The sequence below is a fragment of the Cetorhinus maximus genome, chromosome 2 (genome assembly GCF_964194155.1).
Source record: "Cetorhinus maximus chromosome 2, sCetMax3.hap1.1, whole genome shotgun sequence".
In the NCBI taxonomy this organism is placed as follows: Eukaryota; Metazoa; Chordata; class Chondrichthyes; order Lamniformes; family Cetorhinidae; genus Cetorhinus; species Cetorhinus maximus.
Window position 1 is genome coordinate 57,635,579 of NC_135880.1, and position 20,768 is coordinate 57,656,346.

The 20,768-nt window shown below is 43.0% G+C and overlaps 1 protein-coding gene across 1 annotated transcript in view; it reads left to right on the plus strand.

The window, feature by feature from the left end:
* Positions 1–20,768, plus strand: part of adgrv1 (adhesion G protein-coupled receptor V1) — a 735,500-nt gene that overhangs the window by 179,192 nt on the left and 535,540 nt on the right. The window contains exons 28-30 of the mRNA XM_078557559.1: positions 2,783–2,998; positions 3,967–4,182; positions 8,263–8,507. Coding sequence (XP_078413685.1) covers positions 2,783–2,998; positions 3,967–4,182; positions 8,263–8,507 — 677 coding nt within the window. The remainder of the gene's footprint in view (positions 1–2,782; positions 2,999–3,966; positions 4,183–8,262; positions 8,508–20,768) is intronic.

Here is a 20,768-nt window from a genome sequence, read left to right on the forward strand (position 1 = left end):
CTTCACTGGGCCACTCACACACTGGCTGCTCCTCTTCAGCTTCCCCTCCTTTTATTTTCAATCTCCCAATCACCTCTCCTCTCGCGCTGTTTTCAATCTCCAGTTTAGCTGCCAGTTTTTTTTCAAAATCCCTCCTTGCTTATGGTATTTTGCTTTTTCACATCCCTTTTGAACCTTCTGTATTCTGCTTGTATTTGCTACCTGGCACCTATTGTAAGCACACTTTTTCTTCTTTAACTTAATTTCTATCTCCTTTGTCATCCAGGGAGCTCTGGATTTGTTTGTCCTACCCTTCCCTTTTGAGGTAACATACCCTGACTGTGCCAAGCCATGTCCTCTTTGACGGTAGCCCATTGTTCAGCTATTGTTTTTCCCACCAACCTTTGGTTCCAGTCTATCCGGCCCAGTTTTGTTCTTGCCCAGTTTTATTCTTGCCCCATTGAAGCCTGCTTTCTGCCAGTTGATTATTTTTACTCTGGATTGGCCAATGTCATTTTCCACCGTCATTCTAAACCTTATGATACAATGATCACTATCCGTTAAATGTTCCCCACTGTCACTTGATCTACTTGGCCCACCTCATTCACAAGAACCAGGTCTAGCAGTGCCTTCTTTCTTGTTGGACTGGACACATACTGATGTAGGAAATTCTCCTGAACACTATCTAGGAACGCTTGTTCCTCACTGCCCCACTATCCTGGTCTATATGCGGGTAATTAAAAGTCCCCCATTATAACTACTCTATGATGTTTACACCTCTCTGTAATTTCCTTGCAGATTTCTTCCTCTATATCCTTCCCGCTAGCTGGTGGTCTATATATTACACCGAGCAATGTAATTTCACCCTTCTTATATCTTAGCTCTAGCCAAATCAATTCTGACCTTGAATCCTCTGACATATCCTCTTTCTGCGGTACTGCAATATTCTCCTTCACCAAAATCGCCACCCCGACTCCTTTTTTCCCTTTTCTATCTTTTCTGAACACCTTGTAACTAGGAATATTTAACACCCAGATCTGCCCTTCCTTAAACCAGGCCCCTGTTATCACCACAACATCATAATCCCACAAGGCAATCTATGTCTGTAACTCGCCAATTTTATTAACTATACTCTGTGCATTCACATACGTGCAGTGTAACCCTGATTTAGACTTGCTCCCTTACTCCGACATCATCTATTAACTTGCTATTCTCTATTTTATTCCTATCTGCCTCTCCCAGCATTTTGTGCACCCTGGTATTACTTTCTAATATTCTCTCCTGGTTCCGACACCCCTGCTGAGTTAGTTTAAACCATCCCCAACAGAACTGGCGAAATGCCCCGCAAGGAACTCAGTCCCGGCTCTGTTTAGATGAAACCCGTCTGGCTTGTATAGGTGCCAACTCCCCCCAGAGCCAGTCCCAATGTCCCAGGAATCTAAACCCCTTCCCTCCTGCACCATCTTTCCAGCCATGCATTCACTTGTCTTATCTTTCTATTTCTGTACTCACTTGCACGTGGCATTGGGAGTAATCTGGAGATTACTACTTTAGAGATCCTGCTTGCTAAGTTTCTACCCAGCTCCCGAAGCTCTAATTGCAGGACCACATCCCCCTTACTACCTATGTTGTTAGCCTGAATGTGGACCACGACCTCTGGCTGTGCGCTCTCCCCACAAGAATATCCTGCAGCCGTTCTGTGTAATCCTTGACCCTAGCACCAGGGAGACAACAAACCATCCTGGAGTCACGTTGACAGCCGCAGAAATGCTTGCCTGCTCCCCTAACTAAAGAATCCCCTACCAGTACTGCCCTTCCGCTCTTCTTCCTCCCCTCCTGTACAGCTGGGCCACCCATGGTGCCATGGGCTTTGCTCCTGCTGCACCCCTCCAAGGATCCATCACCCGCACCAATATCCAAAACAGAAAACCGGTTAGTGAGCAGGACCTCCGGGGACTCCTGCACTACCTGCCTGTTTCTCTTGGACTGGCTAGTGGTTGCCCATTCCCTAACTGCCTGCTTGCCCTTAACTTGCGGTTGTGTGACCACCTCTCTGAATATGCTACTCACATAGTTCTCTGCCTCACGGATGCATGTCAATGACTCCAGCTGCTGCTCAAGCTCTGAAACGCAGAGCTCAAGAACTGTGAAGCTGGTGACACTTCCTGCACATGGGCTCGTCTGAGTCACGAGAAGTGTCTACTTGGCTGAGCTGTCCTGCCATGCCTTAACCTTAAACTTTTAAATCACTTTATTTTAACTTTAGTTACTTTTATTTACTTTAAACTTACTCTTGTACTATTAACTATAAACTGGAGATTAGTAGAAAGTAGAAGTTTTTCACCCTTACTCACAAATCAGCTCCCTCTCCTGTGCCTATAAATTCGTACTTTCCCTGTGCTAGTTTAGAAATTTACGTTTTTCAAAGTTACTAGGGTTGAAACACAGTCCCTAATAGCAGCTGCTCAAGAAGCAATCAATTCACGACTTTCCTGTGATGTCACTCACACTTTTTTCAAATCAACTGAGCAGCTCAGGAAGGGTGCTCCCACACAAGTCCGACTCCACCTCCCCCCCACCCCCCACCCGGAAGGTAAGTTGAAAGGCCCCGAGCCTTGGCCTCTCTTTATTTACAGCCCCAGAAACTGTTCTCACTCAGGTCCCATTCCTCTTGCCCCTGGAAGGTAAGTCATGTTCACACACACTGATAAAATAAATTATATTTATTGAAATTTTGGTGGGTTTTCACATGGATTCGTGAAATAGTGTACACACCTGCGATGACAAAAACTCCATCTTTTAGTTGCTGGCTCGCCACGCCTTGGATCAAAGAATGACATCATGGCTCACGTGATAATCAATGCCAACGATGATGCATTTGGGACTCTGCAGCTTTCTACTTCTGCTGTGCGAGTTTCTGAAAATTATATCGGACCAATAATCAATGTGACCAGGACTGGAGGCATATTTGCAGATGTTTCTGTAAAATTCCAAGCTTTGTCAATGACAGCGAGAGTTGGTAAGAAACATTTATACCTATTATTATTAGACTTAGAGTTGGAGTCTTTTTCTGTAGTTTACCATATGTTAATTTAAAAGTTTTAGTAATATGATTTGGGCAGTGCTGTGAGTCATAGTGTAGAAAATCAAACATTGCCTGCCTGGAAATGGTAAGAAATCACTTTATAGTTAGAATTCTCCACCCATGGCTACCAGTCGGAGCTGTCTTGTCCTCTCCTTTGACTCTGGCTTTTTATTTGCCCCTTCCTTTTGCACCCCCATTGGCAGTAGACTCTTTGGATGTTTGGGTGTGTGCTCTGATATTCACATTACTTATAAAGTCCTCTCCACCTCTCCCACTTTCTTCAGAAACCTCCTCAAAATCGATCTCTACAGCTGAGGTTCAGTGCATGTTTTATAAATGCCTATTTGTGTCTTTTGAATTTTTTTTAATGTTATCGATACAATATAAAAGGAAATTGCTTTGGTCAAGAAATGGAGGTAAGGGGAGGAGAATGGATAACAAATAGTCCCTCACAGTGAGGTGAAAGGGAGAAATTAAAGCGAGGGTCAAACTGACCTACTTTTGTCCATTGTCTTGCAGCCAGTTTTAGAGTAGAATTGATGGAATGCATATTCCTTTGATTTTGGTTGGGAAAGAATATTGCAAGGTTTATGGAGACAGAGAAATGAAGGCAAACAATAAGAGAAGTGCAGCAAAAAATTGAATGCATATGATAAAATATAATAAAGTGGGAATACTGATGACGATCAAACTGTTAAACCAGTGGCCCAGTAATAACTGTGAAATTTTGCAAACACAACAATACTGGGAAATGTTGAACATACGAAACTGCTACTAAGAGAGAATGAAATGTGCACAGTGTCTATGTATGCATTGTCCTTTGAGAAGTATCGTTGGATCTTTTTAAGATCTAATTTATCAGAGAAAACTATTATAAAACTTTTTTTGTATTACTTCTGTAGGTGAAGATTACAGCATAGCATCTTCTGATGTTATCTTACTAGAAGGAGAAACAAGCAAAGCTGTGCCAATTTACCTCCTTAATGACATAATTCCGGAACTTGAAGAGTCATTTCGGATTGAACTTATTAATGAGACCACAGGGGGAGCTGTTCTTGGAGCTGTTACACAGGCAACCATTACGATTGAAGCTTCGGATGACCCTTATGGATCCTTTGGTAAAATCAAAACTTTAGAAATCAAATGCTGGTTGTTGAATTGCATGGTTAGCAAGTAGATAGTTTACCCAACTTTAAACAGTGTCTAAGATTATATTGAGTGATAGATTGCAATTATCGGTCATCAAGGCTTTGTTCATGAATGGAATTAAAAGTTTTAATATCCAAATGTAAGCATGCTGCTCATGATTTTCCAGTTTTTGTGGCTGGTGGGCAATACTCCTTGCAATTCACACGCTTCCTTTAAATTTAGCTCTTAAAACTATAACTTAATCCCATCTACTCCACAGTGTATCACACGGTATAAATTTGTATTCTTGAAGTCCTGTGTTAGTTCATATTTTTCATGCATCAGGCTTTACAATTAGACACCATCAAAGTGTGCTAAGTGTGCGACTGGCTGCTTATTAGCAGAAAGTAAAAGGTGTGAACATTGACAGTTAAGCCAAGCTGATTATTAAGGGATAATGTTTTCTCTTAACCAATATCAATTATGCCAGTTGTCAGAAAGTTAGTCCAGATGGAGCTGTCAGCTGAAGTGCTGTCTCGGAAAACATCAGATACTGAAGCACATAGAAGTTGTCAGGTGTGCCGAAAGCTTAAAACTACTATGATGTGGTCCACCTTGTTTGGGCTACATTGTAGTGAGCCCCCAGAGTCATCAAAGCTTCAGAATGCCAATGGGATACTCCATGTTATTCCTGGTTGTCCCATTGTACCTGTGTTGCTCGCGTGTGGTGAGATTTCAGAAGATGTTATCAGCCAGTCTGGCTGACAGGTGAAATAATCCTCAATGGGTGTGAAAGCGGAATGAATATATATCGTAGGATGAAGGCAGCTTTCAGCAAAAGTGGCATAGATTTACATTCTCCTTCTGTATTGAATGTCAGTAGAATGGAAGCCCTTCTTATTCACACAAGCCGCTGGCTTGCCTTATTGTGTGTTGATAGCCTTGGACGTGGAAGAAGCCAATCACTGCTGCAAAATTTATGAAATAAATTATGGAATAAAAAGGCGAGTGGATGAATGGATACGAAGTTGGTTGAGTGACAGGAAACAGGTGTATTAAATGAAAACAGAAAATGTTGGAAATACTTGGCAAGTTAGGTAGCTTCTGTGGATAGAAACAAAGTTAATGTTTCAAGTCACTGGCTCTTCATCAGAGCTGTCAGTAAATTCTGATGAAGGATAATCAACTTGAAACATTGGGCAGAATTTTCTGCTCATTGGGCGGGCACACGCGTGACCCAAATGAGTGTAAAATGATGCGCGAGCGCAATATTTCGGTCGGCGGACGCGCGCGGGAGTTGGCAGCATGCCCGCCGACAATTAAAAGTCCTATTAAGGCCATTAACTACCTAATTGAATTAAATTTTTTGCTGCCCGTCCAAACTTAGGGTTGGTGGGCAGATCAAAAGACCAAGCGGCCTTTGCATTTTTTGCAAAACCTCATCCATGGGCGGGATGAAGTTTCGATCCGTCATTAAAAAAAATTTTTCATACTAATTTCTAACATGTCCCTGCTCATGTTACAGAGTTACATGAGGGGACATGTTTTTTTAACAAATTAAAATGCTTTAATTTTAATTTTTTATATCTTCATCTCATTGAGGCAGCTCTATGCCTCAGGGAGTTTTTCCTGTATGCACTTGCGTGCATGCATGCACTTGTGTGCTCGCCCTCCTCCCCCCCACCCCTCCACTGAAATCATATTGACTGTTTTTATTTCAGATTTTCAACATCTACATATTTTGCATTTGTAGTAGTAGTGAATGGTTATTTTCCAGACTGGAAGAAGGTACACAGTGGGGTTCCCCAGGGATCAATAGTAGGACCACTGATTTTCTTGATCTTGTTAGGAAGAAGAGAAGAAGCAATATAAAATAGAAGGTACTATTCTAAAGGAGGTGTAGGAGCAGGGGGACCTGGGATGCATGTGCACAAATTATGAAGATGGCAGAGCAGATTGAGAAAGTGGTTAATAAGGCATTTGAGATCCTATGACTTATAAGTAGAGTACAAAGCATGGAAGTTACAGTGAATCATTTATAAAACACTGTTTGGCCTCCGCTGGCATTTTGCATCCAATTCTGGGTGCTCACTTTAGGAAGGATGGGAAGGCTTTAGACAGAGTGCAGAAAAGATTCATGAGAATGGTTCCAGGAATGAGGGACTTTGGTTATGTGGATAGTTTGGATAAATTGGGGCTGTTCTCGTTAGAGAAGAGAAGATTGAGTTGAGATTTGAAAGCGGTGTTCAAAATCATGAGCTGTCTGGACAGAGTAAATAGGGAGAAACTGTTCCCATTGACAATAGGGTCAAGAATCAGAGGACACACATTTAAGGTGAATGGCAAAAGAACCAATAGCAGCATGAGGGAAAACTTTTTAACGTAGTGAGTGGTTCCAATCTGGAATGCACTGCCTCAATGTGGTGGAGGCAGATTCAAACGTAGCTTTCTAAAGAATGTTTGACAATTACCTGAAAAGAAAGAAGATAGGTTTGCATTTATGTAATGCCATTCACGACCATTGGCTGCCTCAAAGCACTTTACAGCCGACGAAACACTTTTGAAATGTAATCATTGTTGTAATGCAGGAACTGTTGAAGCCAATTTTTCACACAGCAAACTCCAAAAGACAGCAATGTAATGATCTATTTTTATAATGTTGATTGAGGGATAAATATTGGCCAGTACATCAGAGATAACTCCCCTACTCTCAAAATCATGCCATGGGATCTTTTACATCTACCAGATAAGGCAGATGGAAGCCTCAGTTTGACGTCTCATCTGAAAGGCAAAACTCCGACAGTGCAGTACACCCTCAGTGTTGCACTGGAGCATCAGCCTTGATTTTTGTGCTCAAGTTCTGGAGTGGGACTTGACCCTGGAATCTTGTGACTCAATGATGAGAGTACTACCAACAAAGCCACTGCCAACAAAGAAAGCTTACAGGGCTACGGAGGACAGGGTAGGTGAGTTGGACTTGCTGAGTTGCTCTTGCAGACAGCTAGCATGGACACAAAGGGCCAAATATTCTCCTGTGCTGTAACCATTCTATGTTTCTAGGATTTTATGACTATTCTGGTTTCTATCGAGACGGTAGTGTTCCTGGTTTGCTATGGCAAGGTGAGAGTTGGTGGGATGTTTGATGCAGCCGTGCACTCCAGATTAGGAGACGTAGCCTCCTTCCAGGTAACGTTGCCTGTGGCAAAGAAGTTAAGGGCTTTAGTGAACTTTAACAGCTACTGGCAAAACATAACCACTGTCCAGCAACCAGCAAGTCCTGCTGCAAAAAGCTGCACAGGTCAGCACAGCCTCCTTGTTAAAACAGAGTTTCCTGCACTGCAGGAAACATTGAAAAAAATAGCTTGTACACTATAGATTATGTGCACTCTGGCCTTGTATGAACAGAACCCCTTGCCTGCTATTTTCTAAAAGAGTCAGCTTCTGCTTGTCCTAGTTATTCAGGCTATTTGAATAAATCCAATTTTTTTTTCATGAAGTGCCTGCTTTTTTTTTTGTTTGGTGCATTTGTGACCTGAGTCAGCTCTATTATAAAAATGGCAGTTGATTGGGATCCACTGACAATATGTTGAAGGGGTCCAAGGCCAAATTACTGCTGCGACTTGAGCCACCAGTACTGCCACATGGTCCTGGCATGCTGCCTATTTTAGGCCCATTCGTAGGCCAAAATGGTTCAACTTTCACTTGAAACAGCACATTGAATAGTGCAACAATCCCTCGATGAAGAATCAGGTTAGATTGTTCACTTAATTCCTGGGATGGAGACTTAAACATATGACTACTGATTCAGAGGGGAGAGTGCCAACAATACAGCCAATCTTGAGCACTATATAGATCACTTTCCCAGAGAACTCAAATCGGATTATTGAGGCAGGGTCTATGTTCCCTGAAGGTTGATAACTGTCAAACTTGCTAAATGATTGTAAATTGCAATCTGTATTATGCTTTCCGACACCTTGAGTTCATTTATATTGTGTTAATTTAAATAATTGGTTTGGAATATGAAGAATACAGAAAATTAGTTAATCATAAAAGTTTATTTTCTGTTGTAGGTTTTGAAAGGACAGAATTTATTGTTGAAGAGCCAGAATCTAAAACTACAAAGATAAATCTGCCAATTGTTCGAAATGCTGGAACGCTTGGTACGGTCACAGTCCAGTGGATTGCCACAATGAATGAACAGCAAATTACCAGTGATCTTCAGGTGGACTTGGGTGAGGTGACTTTTGCTCCAGGACAAACTATTCAAACCTTACAGTTGGAACTCCTAGCAGATGATTTCCCTGAAATTGAAGAGGTAAAGACAAAGTGATTCTAAAATAGACGAATAATTCTAGTAAAGCCTTGTAGTATAGTTTGGCCTCTGCATATTTTTTTTAGAATAGTGCCAGTGGAGAGTGTACACAGCTCAATCACACTGCTCTCATATGTCCTAAAATGTATTTACAGAACTCTCTGCACACTGACCTCAAGTTACTGATGAATTTTTAACATTAAAATTTCTAAGATTTCTAACCTAGAATGATAATAATGGCAAATGGGCAATTAACTCCCAAGTCCTATGCCACTGCCGCTTGGTAGCTAGCTTTTGGATTCTATGTGCGAGTGCCTATTAATTAGTCACTAAAAGCATCAAATCCACGTAAAGTAATTATGAATAAGCCGATCAAGCCACTGGAGGCCATTGGATCATTGGGGAGGCCAGTGCTGAAGTTCCTTTTTCAGTTTTGCCACAATATTTCAAAAGATGTTGATAAATTAGTACAGATTTCATGCTTAATGAATTAAGTTATGGTCTATTTATTGTTGCTACTTGAAAGAATTAGGGAAGACATGATAAACTTCATTAAAATACTGAGATGAAGATGTATTCAAAGCAAGAAATTGATTTTGACTGTGAATAGATCTAGTTCTTGTGTTTTGTAAAGTAGGCAATCAACAGTTGTGAATTTTCATATTTGAAAAATATTGGAAGGACACTGGATGCAGCATGCTTAATGGAGCCAGTGGCATTTCTTTACTCAGACATTCATATCTTTGAGAATGGTTCAGAGTGATTGACCAGAAACTGATCTAAACTAGCCATGTAAATCCTGTGGCTACAAGAGCAGGTCAGAGGCTAGGAATGCTGCGACAAGTAACTCACCTCCTGACACCCCAAAGCCTGTCCATCATCTACAAGGCACAAGTCAGGAGTGTGATGGAGTACTCTCTACTTGGCTGGATGAGTGTAGTTCCAACAACACCCAAGAAGCTTGGCACCATCCAGGACAAAGCAGCCTTCTTGATTGGCACCACATCCACAACGTTCACTCCTTCCACCACTGACATAGAATAGCAGCAGCGTGTACCATGTACAAGATGCACTGCAGGAATGCACCAAGACTCCTTCGACAGCATCTTCTAAACCCATGACCGCTACCATCTAGAAGGACAAGGGCAGCAGATAAATGGGAACACCACCACCTGGAAGTTCCCCTCCAAGACACACGTCATCCAGACTTGGGAAATATATCACCGTTCTTTCACTGTGGCTGAGTCAAAACCCTGGAACTTCCTCCCTAACAGCACTACGGGTGTACCTATACCACATGGACTGCAGCAGTTTAAGAAGGCAGCTCACCACCACCTTCTAAAGGGAAGTTAGGGATGAGCAATAAATGCTGGCCTAGCCTGTGATGCTGACATCCCATGAATGAATATATGAAAAAACTCTGCCGCTGGAAGAGTTTGGGTCACTGGCAGAGGGGCTGGGGAGCTCCTGACAACACAGAGTGCTTTGTGAAGAACCCTCAAATGTGTCAAGTTGCATCTGTCCTGCTTCCCATTGACTGAGCTGCACCTGGAGGGATGTCCAGGGGAACCTACAATCTCCCGCTGGCCCACTACTGTAGTGAGCTCATAGGCTCTGGTCTGCAGGGTCGTGCTGACATCAGGCGCGTCAACTGTGTGGTCTTCTAAGCCTGTCTCTCCATGACGGTTGCCACCGTCTCCATGGAAGAAGCAATGTGCTTGCCTACCTAAGAGTTCAGGATGTGGATGGACTCCTCCATTGGCTGTGCGTGCATGTCTACTCAAAGTCCCTGGCAGCTCTGCCAGATTCTCCCCCGTTTGCCTCTGCAGCTCTAACAGATTGAGTGTGGCCCTCAGCAGAGGTGCTTCTTTAGCCAGGGGTGCAACAGGGGCTGCCCTCCAACTGCCAGTAGCCTCATGTGTCACTGCCTCCTTCATCTGCATCTGTGTGACTTTGCGGTGCTCACCAGATTCTAACCTTGGGCTGACCCATGATCAGCTCCCAACCATGGTGAGCATATCTGTGCTGGTGCAGGATGCAAAGGACAGGCGTGACGCTGTGCCCTGAGAGACATCAGACTGTCATCCTCCGAGGAGGTGTGAGGTGGAACAGGTGAGGACTGATCATGACTCTGCAGCGGTTGACCCTGAAAACGAAACATAAAAACAATTACAGCAGTGATGATAATATTAAGGGCCACTGCCATTCATGGGTGCAGCAGGCTGCTAGGGTCTTCAGAGATAATGGGTAAGTGCAATTCCTCCTCGCTCTCCAAACCAATCAATCCAAACTCAGCATCAGATATGGATCTTCTGCCTTGCTTCCCTGCCAGCTCCAGGGCTTCCAGCTCTTCTTCTATCAGTGGATGAATCAATGGCACTCCACCTCCTCTTGTCTTGGATCGCTCCCTGGTATTGTGAGCCCTTTTTTTCCTGTTAGTATAAACGGAGAAAAAATAAGGTTTCCAGTGATGCTGAGGTTAATCCCTTATTGTCGGACTGCTCCATGGTCCCATGAAGTGTCATATTGCCCAGATGCCCTTCAATCTTCACACTCTCACCAAATCTGTGTGAGGTGCAGAGGAAGGTACAGATTCTAGTGACACATACTTGCAGGCAGTGCAACGATGGAAGCTGGTGAGGGGGTGCACTTTACATTTCAACGCCTGGCCTAGCCCTTAATGGTTCAGTGCTCCTACTTTTTCCACCCAACTTTCATCCACTTCTTGATAGTATGACACTCAAATTCATTCTTGTAGTACAGAGAAGGTGATTCGTCCTTTGTCAGCACTGGACCCAATCAGTTGGATGGAGCCAACGTCCATTCACTGATGCGGCAACTTGCATCCAGGTCTTCTTAATTCTTGATAGCCTTTTGCCACCTCCAAATGGAAATAAGATCCCTCTGCCTTCCCGAATGGCCTGGAGGTGGTCACAAACTGATCTCTCATGAACCGTGGGGTAATATGCTGGGTGGATTGTGACATCTCCAAACACAGTTGAATCTGTTGATGCCACCAACTGAACTTTTACTAACAAAGAGATTTCTTCTACCTGAACCTTCACAAGTTTTTGGTTGTGATATTCACACATCCAGTTTAACTGCAATCCTCCCTCAAAAAGACTGCATGCAGAATTTCAGCTTTTAAACAGGGCTTCCTGCCCATTAAACATGGTATCTTCACCTGCATGGGGATCAGGTGACATGGGTTTCCTGATGTCAGAGTCACCCCTGCCATGTGATCCAGCAGCAAGCCTACATCATACATATTCATGAACTTACCGCCACATGATTGGGATCAGGTGGCTGCATCCTTCTTGTGCCAGATTCCCAAAATCTTCCAGGGCCGTTGACAGACTCAGTGACATTAGGACAAAATCCAGCCCAGGAACAGATTTCAGACAGATCTAGCAACTTAAAATTGGGCACCCATAAGGCGCTGTGGGCCATCAACAGCAGCAGAATTGTATTTAATCACAGTCCGTAACCTCATGACCTGGCATATCCACCACTCATACATACATTCAAATTAGGAGCAGGAGTAGGCCACTTGGCCCGTTAAGTCTGCTCCACCATTCAATAAGATCATCATTGATCTGATTGTTACCTCAACTTCACATTCCCACCTACCCTGATAATCTTTCACCCCTTGCTTATCAAAGAATCTATCTAGCTCTGCCTTAAAAATATTCAAAGACTCTGTCTCCATCACCTTTTGAGGAAGAGTTCCAAAGACCCTCAACCGCCCGAGAGAAAAAAATTCCCCCCATCTCTGTTGTAAATGGGCAACCCACTATTGTTAAACAGTGACCCCTAGTTTTAGATTCTCCCACAAGAGGAAGCATCCTTTCCACAGCTACCTTGTCAAGGTCCCTCAAGATCTTGTATGTTTCAATCAAGTTGCCTCTTACTCTTCTAAGCTCCAGTGGATACAAGCCTGGCCTGTCCAACCTTTCCTCTTAAGATAATCTTCCCATTCCAGGTATTAGCCTAGTGAACCTTCTCTGAACTGCTTCCAATGCATTTACATCCTTTCTTAAATAAGGAGACCAATACTGTACACAAATGTGGTCTCACCAATGCCTTGTATAACTGAAGCATATCCTCTCTACTTTTGTATTCAATTCCCCTCGCAATAATTGATAACATTCTATCAGCTTTCCTAATTACTTACTGTACCTGTATACTAATCTTTTGAAATTGATGCACTAGGAAACCCAGATCCCTCTGCATCTCAGAGCTCTGTAATTTCTTATAATTGAGATAATACACTGCTTTTTTTATTCTTCCTGCCAAAATAGACAATTTCACATTTTCCCACATTATACTCCATTTGCCAGATTTTTGCTCATTTTAACATTACCTTCAAATCGGGAGATCAACTCTGGCTCAATGAAGAGTGGAGGAAGGCATGTCAGGAGCAGTACCAGGCATACCAAAAAATTAGGTGTCAGTCTGGTGATGCTATAACACAGGACAACTTAAATGGCAAACAGAGGAAGCAGCATGCGATGGACAGCCAGCGGATCAGATCTAAGCCCTGCAGTCCTGCCATATCCAGTCATGAATTGTTGTGGACAATTAAACAACGAACAGAAGGAGGCACTTCCACAAATATCCCCATCCTCAATGATGTGGCAGCCTAGCAAATCAGTGCAAAAAACAAGGCTGAAGCATTTGCAACAATCTTCAGCCAGAAGTGCTGGGTGAATGATTCATCTTGGCCTCTTCCTGAGGTCCCTAGGATCACAGGTGCCAGCCTTCAGTGAATTCAATTCACTCCACGTGATATCAAGAAATGGTTGAAGGTACTGCATGCTGCAAAGACTATGGACCCTGACAACATTCTGGCAACAGTACTGATGACTTGTGCTCCAGAACTAGCTGTGCCCCGAGCCAAGCTGTTCCAATACCACCAGAACACTAGCATCTACCTGGTAAAGTGGAAAGTTGCCCAGGTATGTTCTGTACACACAAAAAAGCAGGACAGATCCAACCCGACCATTTACTGCCCCATCAGTCTACTCTCGATCATCAACAAACTAATGGAAGGCGTCGTAGACAATGCTATCAAACAGCACTCTCAGCAATAACATGCTCACTGATGCTCAATTTGGGTTCCGCCAGGACCACTCAGTTCCTAAGCTCATCACAGCCGTGATCCAAACATGGACAAAGAGTGGAACTCAGGAGGTGAGGTCAGAGCGAGTGCCCTTGACATCAAGGCAGCATTAGACCGAATGTGGCATCAAGGAGCCTTGGCAAAACTGAAGTCAATTGGAATCAGGGCAAAAACTCTATTGGCTGGAGTCATACTTAGCACAAAGGAAGACGGTTGTGTTGTTGAAGGTCAATCATCTCAGTCCCGGAATATCACTGCATGAGTTCCCCAAGGCAATGTCCTAGGCACAACATTGGAACAGGAATAGGCCATTAAGCCTGTCAAGCCTGCTCTGCCATTCAGTTAGATCATGGCTGATCATCTCCCTCAAAGTCACTTTCCCGCACAATCCCCATATCACTTGATGTCGCTTGTCTCCAGAAATATATCGATTTCTGTCTTGAACATGCTCAATGATTGAGCTTCTACAGCCCTCTCGAGTAGAGAATTCCAAAGATTCACCACCCTCTGAGTGAAGAAATTCCTCCTCATTTCAGTTTTGAATGGCCTATCATTTATTCAGAAATAAGCGCCCCTGGTTCTAGACTCACCAGCCAAGGGAAACATCCTACCTACATGTACCCTGTCACACCCTGCAAGAATTTTGTAAGTTTCAATGAGATTACCTCTCATTCTTTGAAATTCTAGAGAATACAGGCCCAGTTTCCTCAATCTCTCCTCATTAGAAAATCCCACCATCCCAGGGATTAGCCTGGTGAATCTCTGTTGCTTCTTCCCCTATGTCAAGTATATCCTTCCTTAGATAAGGAGATGAAAACTGTACACAGTACTCCAGGTGCATTCCCACCAAGGCTCCATACAATGCACCAAGACATCCTTACTCCTGCACTCAAATCCCCTTACAATGAAGGCCAACATACCATTTGCCTACCTAATTGCTTGCTGCACCTGCACGCTAGCTTTTAGTGACTCATGGACAAGGACACCCAGGTCCCTTTGGACACCAACACTTCCCAACCTCTCACCATTTAAAAAATATTCTGTCTTTCTGTTTTTGTACCAAAGTGGATACCTTGACACTTATTCACGATATATTCCATCTGCGATGATATTGCCCACTTAGCCATCCAAGTCTGCTTGAAGCCTCCTTGCATCCTCCTCACAACTTACATTCCATCCTAGTTTTGTGTCACCAGCAACTTTGGAAATATTACAATTGGACCCCACATCTAAATAGTTTATATAGATTGTGAACAACTGTGGCTCTAGCACTGATCCTTGTGGTACCCTACAAATAACAGCCTGCCATCCTGAGAATGACCCATTTATTCCTCCTCTCTGCTTGCTGTCTGTTAATCAATTCTCAGTCTGTACTTATATATTACTCCCAATCCCATGTGCACTAATTTTGTTTACTAACCTGTGTGGGACCGTATCAAAAGCTTTCTGAAAATCCATATACACCACATCCACTGATTCTCCTTTATCTGTCCTACAAATAACACCCTCAAAAAAAACTCCAACAGGTTTGTCTAACATGATTTCCCGTTCATAAATCCGTGTTGATTCTGCCCAATTGAACCATTAGTTTTGAAGTGTCCAGTTATCACATCCTTTATGATAGATCCTAACATTTTCCCTACTACTGACGCCAAACTAACAGGTCTGTAATTCTCTGTTCTCCCTCTCCCTCCCTCCTTAAATAGTATGGTTACATTTGCTACTTTCCAGTCTGCAGGAACTTTTCCACAATCTATAGAATTTTGAAGGGTAAGCAGCAATGCATCCACGATCTCTATAGCCATCTCCTTCAGCGCTCTGGGATGTAGCTCATTCTGGCCCAGGGGATTTATCAACTGTTAGAGTTGATTTTCCAGACAACTTTTCTTGGTGGACACATTTAACTTTATTTACAAGACAGCAGCAGCAAATACATATGTGCATCAAACTCTATGGGGAGAATCCACCCCCCTTCCACCGTTGGGAGGGTTGTGCGGTGGGGGGGGCACGGACCTGATCGGCACTCCCGATCGGGTCCGCTTTGCCATTTTATGTGTGCGGGCCAATTAAGGCCCGCCCAGTGTGACATGCGCCCAGAAGCACTGAGCGCTCCCTGTGCAGGCAGGAGGGGGGGGTTTCCTGAGTCGGGGCCTGTGCTCTTTTGCGCATGCGTGCAAACGAGTGCAGAAATCTCCCTGAGGCACAAAGCTGCCTCAGGGAGATTAGTTTAAGTTCACAAAATTTAAATAAAGGAAAGAAATAATTTTAAGACATGTTGCCTCATGTGACAGTGTCAGATGAGCTGGGACATGTCAATGAATTTTTAAAAAAATTTTTATTCAATTTATAAACACTTCATAAAACCTCATCCCGCCCGTGGATGAGGTTCCATGAAAAATGCGAAGGCCACCTGGGCTCTTCGCCTGCCCGCCAACCTTAAGGTTGGATGGGCAGCTCAGTTTAATAGTTTAATTGATACTTAAATAGCCTCAATAGGCCTTTGACAGTTTGGTGGGTGTGCAGCCAAGTCGGCTGTCCGCCCGCCGAACTGAAAATCTAAATGACGCGCGGTGACGTTGGGACGCCCGCCCGTTGTCACCGCGCATCATTTTATGCCTCGGCGAGCGGGCCCCGCCTCCGCTCGCCAAGCTGAAGCCTCAGGCGTATATCTAGAGAAGAACTCTCCAAGAGGATCATGTGATCTTACAACAGAGGATTGTTCTTAAAGCTACAGTCCTACGTTTACCAAAACTATAATTACTACATTCCTCCCCATTTAACCTTTCTGCACACTTTGTATTTACAAGGATATTTATCTCATGGCATTACAATATCTGTTAACTTTCTCATTCCCACCTTAAAAGTTTAAACTGCTCTCTCCGCCAGTCCATTAGATGACAGATGGTATGGTTCAGTCTTCACGTGGTTGATATAATTGATGCTGACAAATCATTGAAGCTCAGTGCTCATAAATGTAGTACCATTATCTGAGACGATTACCTCTGGCAATTCATGGATGACGAAGCTTTGGTGTAGTTTTTCTATAGTAGCGCCTGACGTTGGCGACTTTACGTCATTAACGCTTAACCACTTGGAATGAGCATCTATAATTAGTAGAAACATGATTTCAAGGAAAGGACCGATGTAATCTATGTGCAATCTCACCCAGGGTCTATCAGGCCACTCCCATGGATGTAATGGGGCTGCCACCAGCAACTTTTGTCGTTGTTGACATTGCACATGGTGTTTTACCACATTTTCAATATTGCCGTTCTTCTCCGGCTGCCAAAGATAACTTTGCGCTATCGCCTTCATTCTTGAGATTCCTGGATGGGCACTGTGTAACTCTACCAGGAGTGGCTCCCTTCCTTATGAAGGAACTACTACTCATGCACCCCATAATAGAATTCCATCCTGACTGCTCATTTCATGTCTTTGTTTGAAAAATGGCTTCAATTCATCAGAGACTGGTTCCTGGGACCAACCATGTAACACCTGGTCTCTCACTCAGACGGGGCTGGATCACGACTCGTCCAGTTTCTTATCTGCCTGGCACAGGCTGGTGAGGAATCCAGGAAGTTGATCACTAATACGAGCTCTTGGGGAATTGGGACATTGCTCTTTTGCAAAGGAATGCGACTTAGGGCATCAGCATTTGCTATATGAATCCCTGGCCTGTGTACAAAGTTGTATTCATATGCCGCCAAAATTAGGGCCCATCTTTGTATTCATGCTGAAGTTATGGGAGATATGGCCCTATTCCAAAAGTGGTTTGTGGTCTGATACTATTGTGAAATGTCGCCCAAGCAAGTATTGGCGAATTTTTTTTTACACCAAAAAAATCGACAGACCTTCCTTTTTGACCTGAGAATATCCTTTTTCAGCTGTGTTAAGTGTCCTGGATACATAGTCTATCGGCCCCTCTATACCGTTTTCCATCTTGTGAGATAGTACCGCTCCCACTCCATAGGGGGATGCATCACAGGTTAGCACCAATTCCTTTGTTGGGTTGTAGTTGCACTAACAAACTTGAAGATTGCAAGAGCTGCTTTACTTTCATGAAAGCTTCTTCTTGGGATGACTCACAAACCCAATGCTGGTTTTTCTTCAGCAATGAATGTAGAGGGGCTAGACCAATTGATAAATTTGGGAGAAATCGGCCATAATAATTTACCATCCCTCAAAATGATTTAAGTTCAGAGACGTTCTTAGGTGCAGGTGCCTCTCTGATTGCTTTAACCTTCTCTTCAACAGGGTGTAACCCTTGGGCATCTACCAGGTGGCCCAAATAAATGATTTCATTTGCCTGAAAAGTACACTTTTCCTTCTTTAGGCACACTCCTGCTTCTAATAATTCCTCTAGATTTTCTTGTCTGTGAATCCAGTTATCACTATATTGTCCAGGTAGACCACAACTTGAGGTAGTCCTTGTAGAAAGCTTCCCATTGTCCTCTGAAAAATGGCATAGGCCAAGGAAACGCTGAAGGGCAGATATGTATATTGATATAATCTTCTGTGGGTATTTATGTCACAAATTCTCAGGAGGCATCATTCAGTTCCAGTTGCTGATATGCGTGACCCATGTCAAGCTTTGAATACGTTGTCCGTCCTACTAGTTTGGCATAGAGGTCTTCGATCTTGGGAATAGGGTACCTGTCCAGTTTAGCAGCTTTGTTGATCATTAGTTTATAGTCCCCACAGATCCCGATGATCTAGACTGGTTTAAGATCAGGGACTATGGGTGCTGCCCACTCTGAGAACTGAACCGCTTTTATGACACCCAGCCTCTCTAGCTGATTTAACACAGTATCAACCTTCTCTCTCAGGGCGTATGGCACTGGTCTTGCTTTCAAGAAGTGAAGGGTTGCTTTTGGGTCCACGTAAATCTTAGCCTTGTAGGCCTTGGATTTTTCCCAGTTCATCCTTGAAGATGGTGTCATATTTTTCTGGCAGCTCTGGCAGTCGTCCTGCTCGCAACTGCAAGATTTTGGACCGGTTTAATTTAATCTCTTTCAACCAATCATGACCTAGAAGGCTTGGTCCTTCACCTTCTACCACCATTATGGGTAGCTGTGCTGATTGGTGTCTATAATGAAGTTACTCTGGTGAAACCTTTTATCTGGATTTCTTCGCCTGTGTACATTTTCAACTTGGCATATGTTTGTTCCAAATTTTATTGTTGATCACCTTTATTTAAATATCTGTAAGTGTGTTCTCCTACTACAGTGTTGGAAGCACCCGTGTCTACTTCCATTTTTAATGGTGTACCATTCACTTGCACTGTGACAATAATGGCTTTGTCTTCCCAACTTTCATGTTGGACAATGAATAAATGTCAGAATTGGTTATTTCTGCCTCTTCCACACAGTATACTTTATTGGACTTTGATTGTTGCCTGGAAGCCTGTTTAAATCTCGCTTTGCAATGTTTCAATTTGCGTCCACTTCTGTTACAAAAATAACACTCCACCTTTTTAAATTGCCAATCGTTAGGAGTATGATTGTTTCCACATCGATAAAAATTAGTTTTTGACTTTGCTGCTAAGCTGTTTCCTCTCAATTTTCAGTTACCAGGAGCTGTTTCCTGCTTTGTAGTGGAGTCCCGGCTTTTCCTGCCACTTTTGGTTGAATGTTCCCGCCCAACTAGGAGAATGATGCCATTTTGCGCCCCTTGAATTGCTTGTGGATCCCTTACAGCACTTTTAATCGCAAGTGCTATTTCTAACGCTTTCTTAAAATCAAAATTCACTTCAGCCAACAATCTTCGCTGAATAATATCCTCCTGCATGCCATATACCAAATGATCTTTGAGCATGGCATTCAAGGTTTCACCGAAATCACAATATTCCATTAGTTGTTTTAATTTCACCACATAGGTAGCAATGGTCTCACCCCGGGCTCTATTCCGTGAATTGAACGTGAACCTCTGTATTGTAATTGAGGGCTTGCGTTGAAAATGCCCCTTAACAAGGTCTACTAATTCACTGAAGCTCTTTGAATCTGGAGCACTGGGGGCTATCAAGTTTTGAATTAAACTGTAGGCCTTGCTCCTACAAATACTCAGGAGAATCGCTCTCTTTTCCTTTCCTGTGATTTCGTTGGCTTGAAAATAGAATGTAAGATGTTCTATATATTGAGACCAGTCGTCTGTGGCTCGTTCAAAGGGACCGATTCTGCCAAACTCTGGCATCTCAGATGAGTATATCTTCCTTTCTTTTTAATTATCTTAGAAACTCACAATCACTTGGGAGACAGTGCCAGATCTGATTTATCCTCATCGCCAGTTTGTTATAGAGTTGATTTTCCAGGCAGCTTTCCTTGGTGGACATATTTAACTTTATTTACAAGACAGCAGCAGCAACTACGTGTGTGCATTAAACTCTATAACTACAGAAGAACTCTGTCCTAGAGGTTCCTCACTTTGCTAACCCGTTGGTTTATACAGATCATGTGATTTTACAATAAAGGATTATTTTTAAAGCTACAGTCCTACATTTATCAAAACTATAATTACTACATCAACCTTCGACCCAGTTAACTTTTCAAGTACCACCTCTTTACTAATATTCATTTCTTTCAGTGCCTCAGTTTCATAAGTCCCTAGGTTGCCTAGTATTTCTGTGAGATTTTTTGTACCTTCTTCCATGAAGACAGACACAACGTAATTGTTTACTTCCTCCACCATTTCCCTGGTCTCCACTATAAATTCTCCTGTCTCCCTGTCATGGACCCACTTTTGTCTTGGATAATCTTTTCCTTTTCAGAAAGAAGCTTTTACCACCTTTATGTTTCACGCAGTTTGCATTCATATTTTCTTTTCCCTTTCTTTATCAGTTTCTTGGTCCTCTTTTGCTGGGTTCTATATTGCTCCCAATCCTCAGGCTTACCACTTTTTCTGGCATCCTTATAAGCCACTTCATTTTATCTAATGCAATCTTCAACTTCTTTTGTTAGCCGTGTTTGATTCATCTTTCCCATTGGGTGTTTGTGTCTCAGAGGAATGTATCTCTGGTGTAGACCTTGCAGTACTACTTTAAATACTAGTCATTGCCTGTCTATCATCAAATCTTTTAGTGTATTTTCCCAATCCACCATGGCCAACTGGCCCCTCATACCTTCATAGTTTTCCTTGTTCAGATTTCA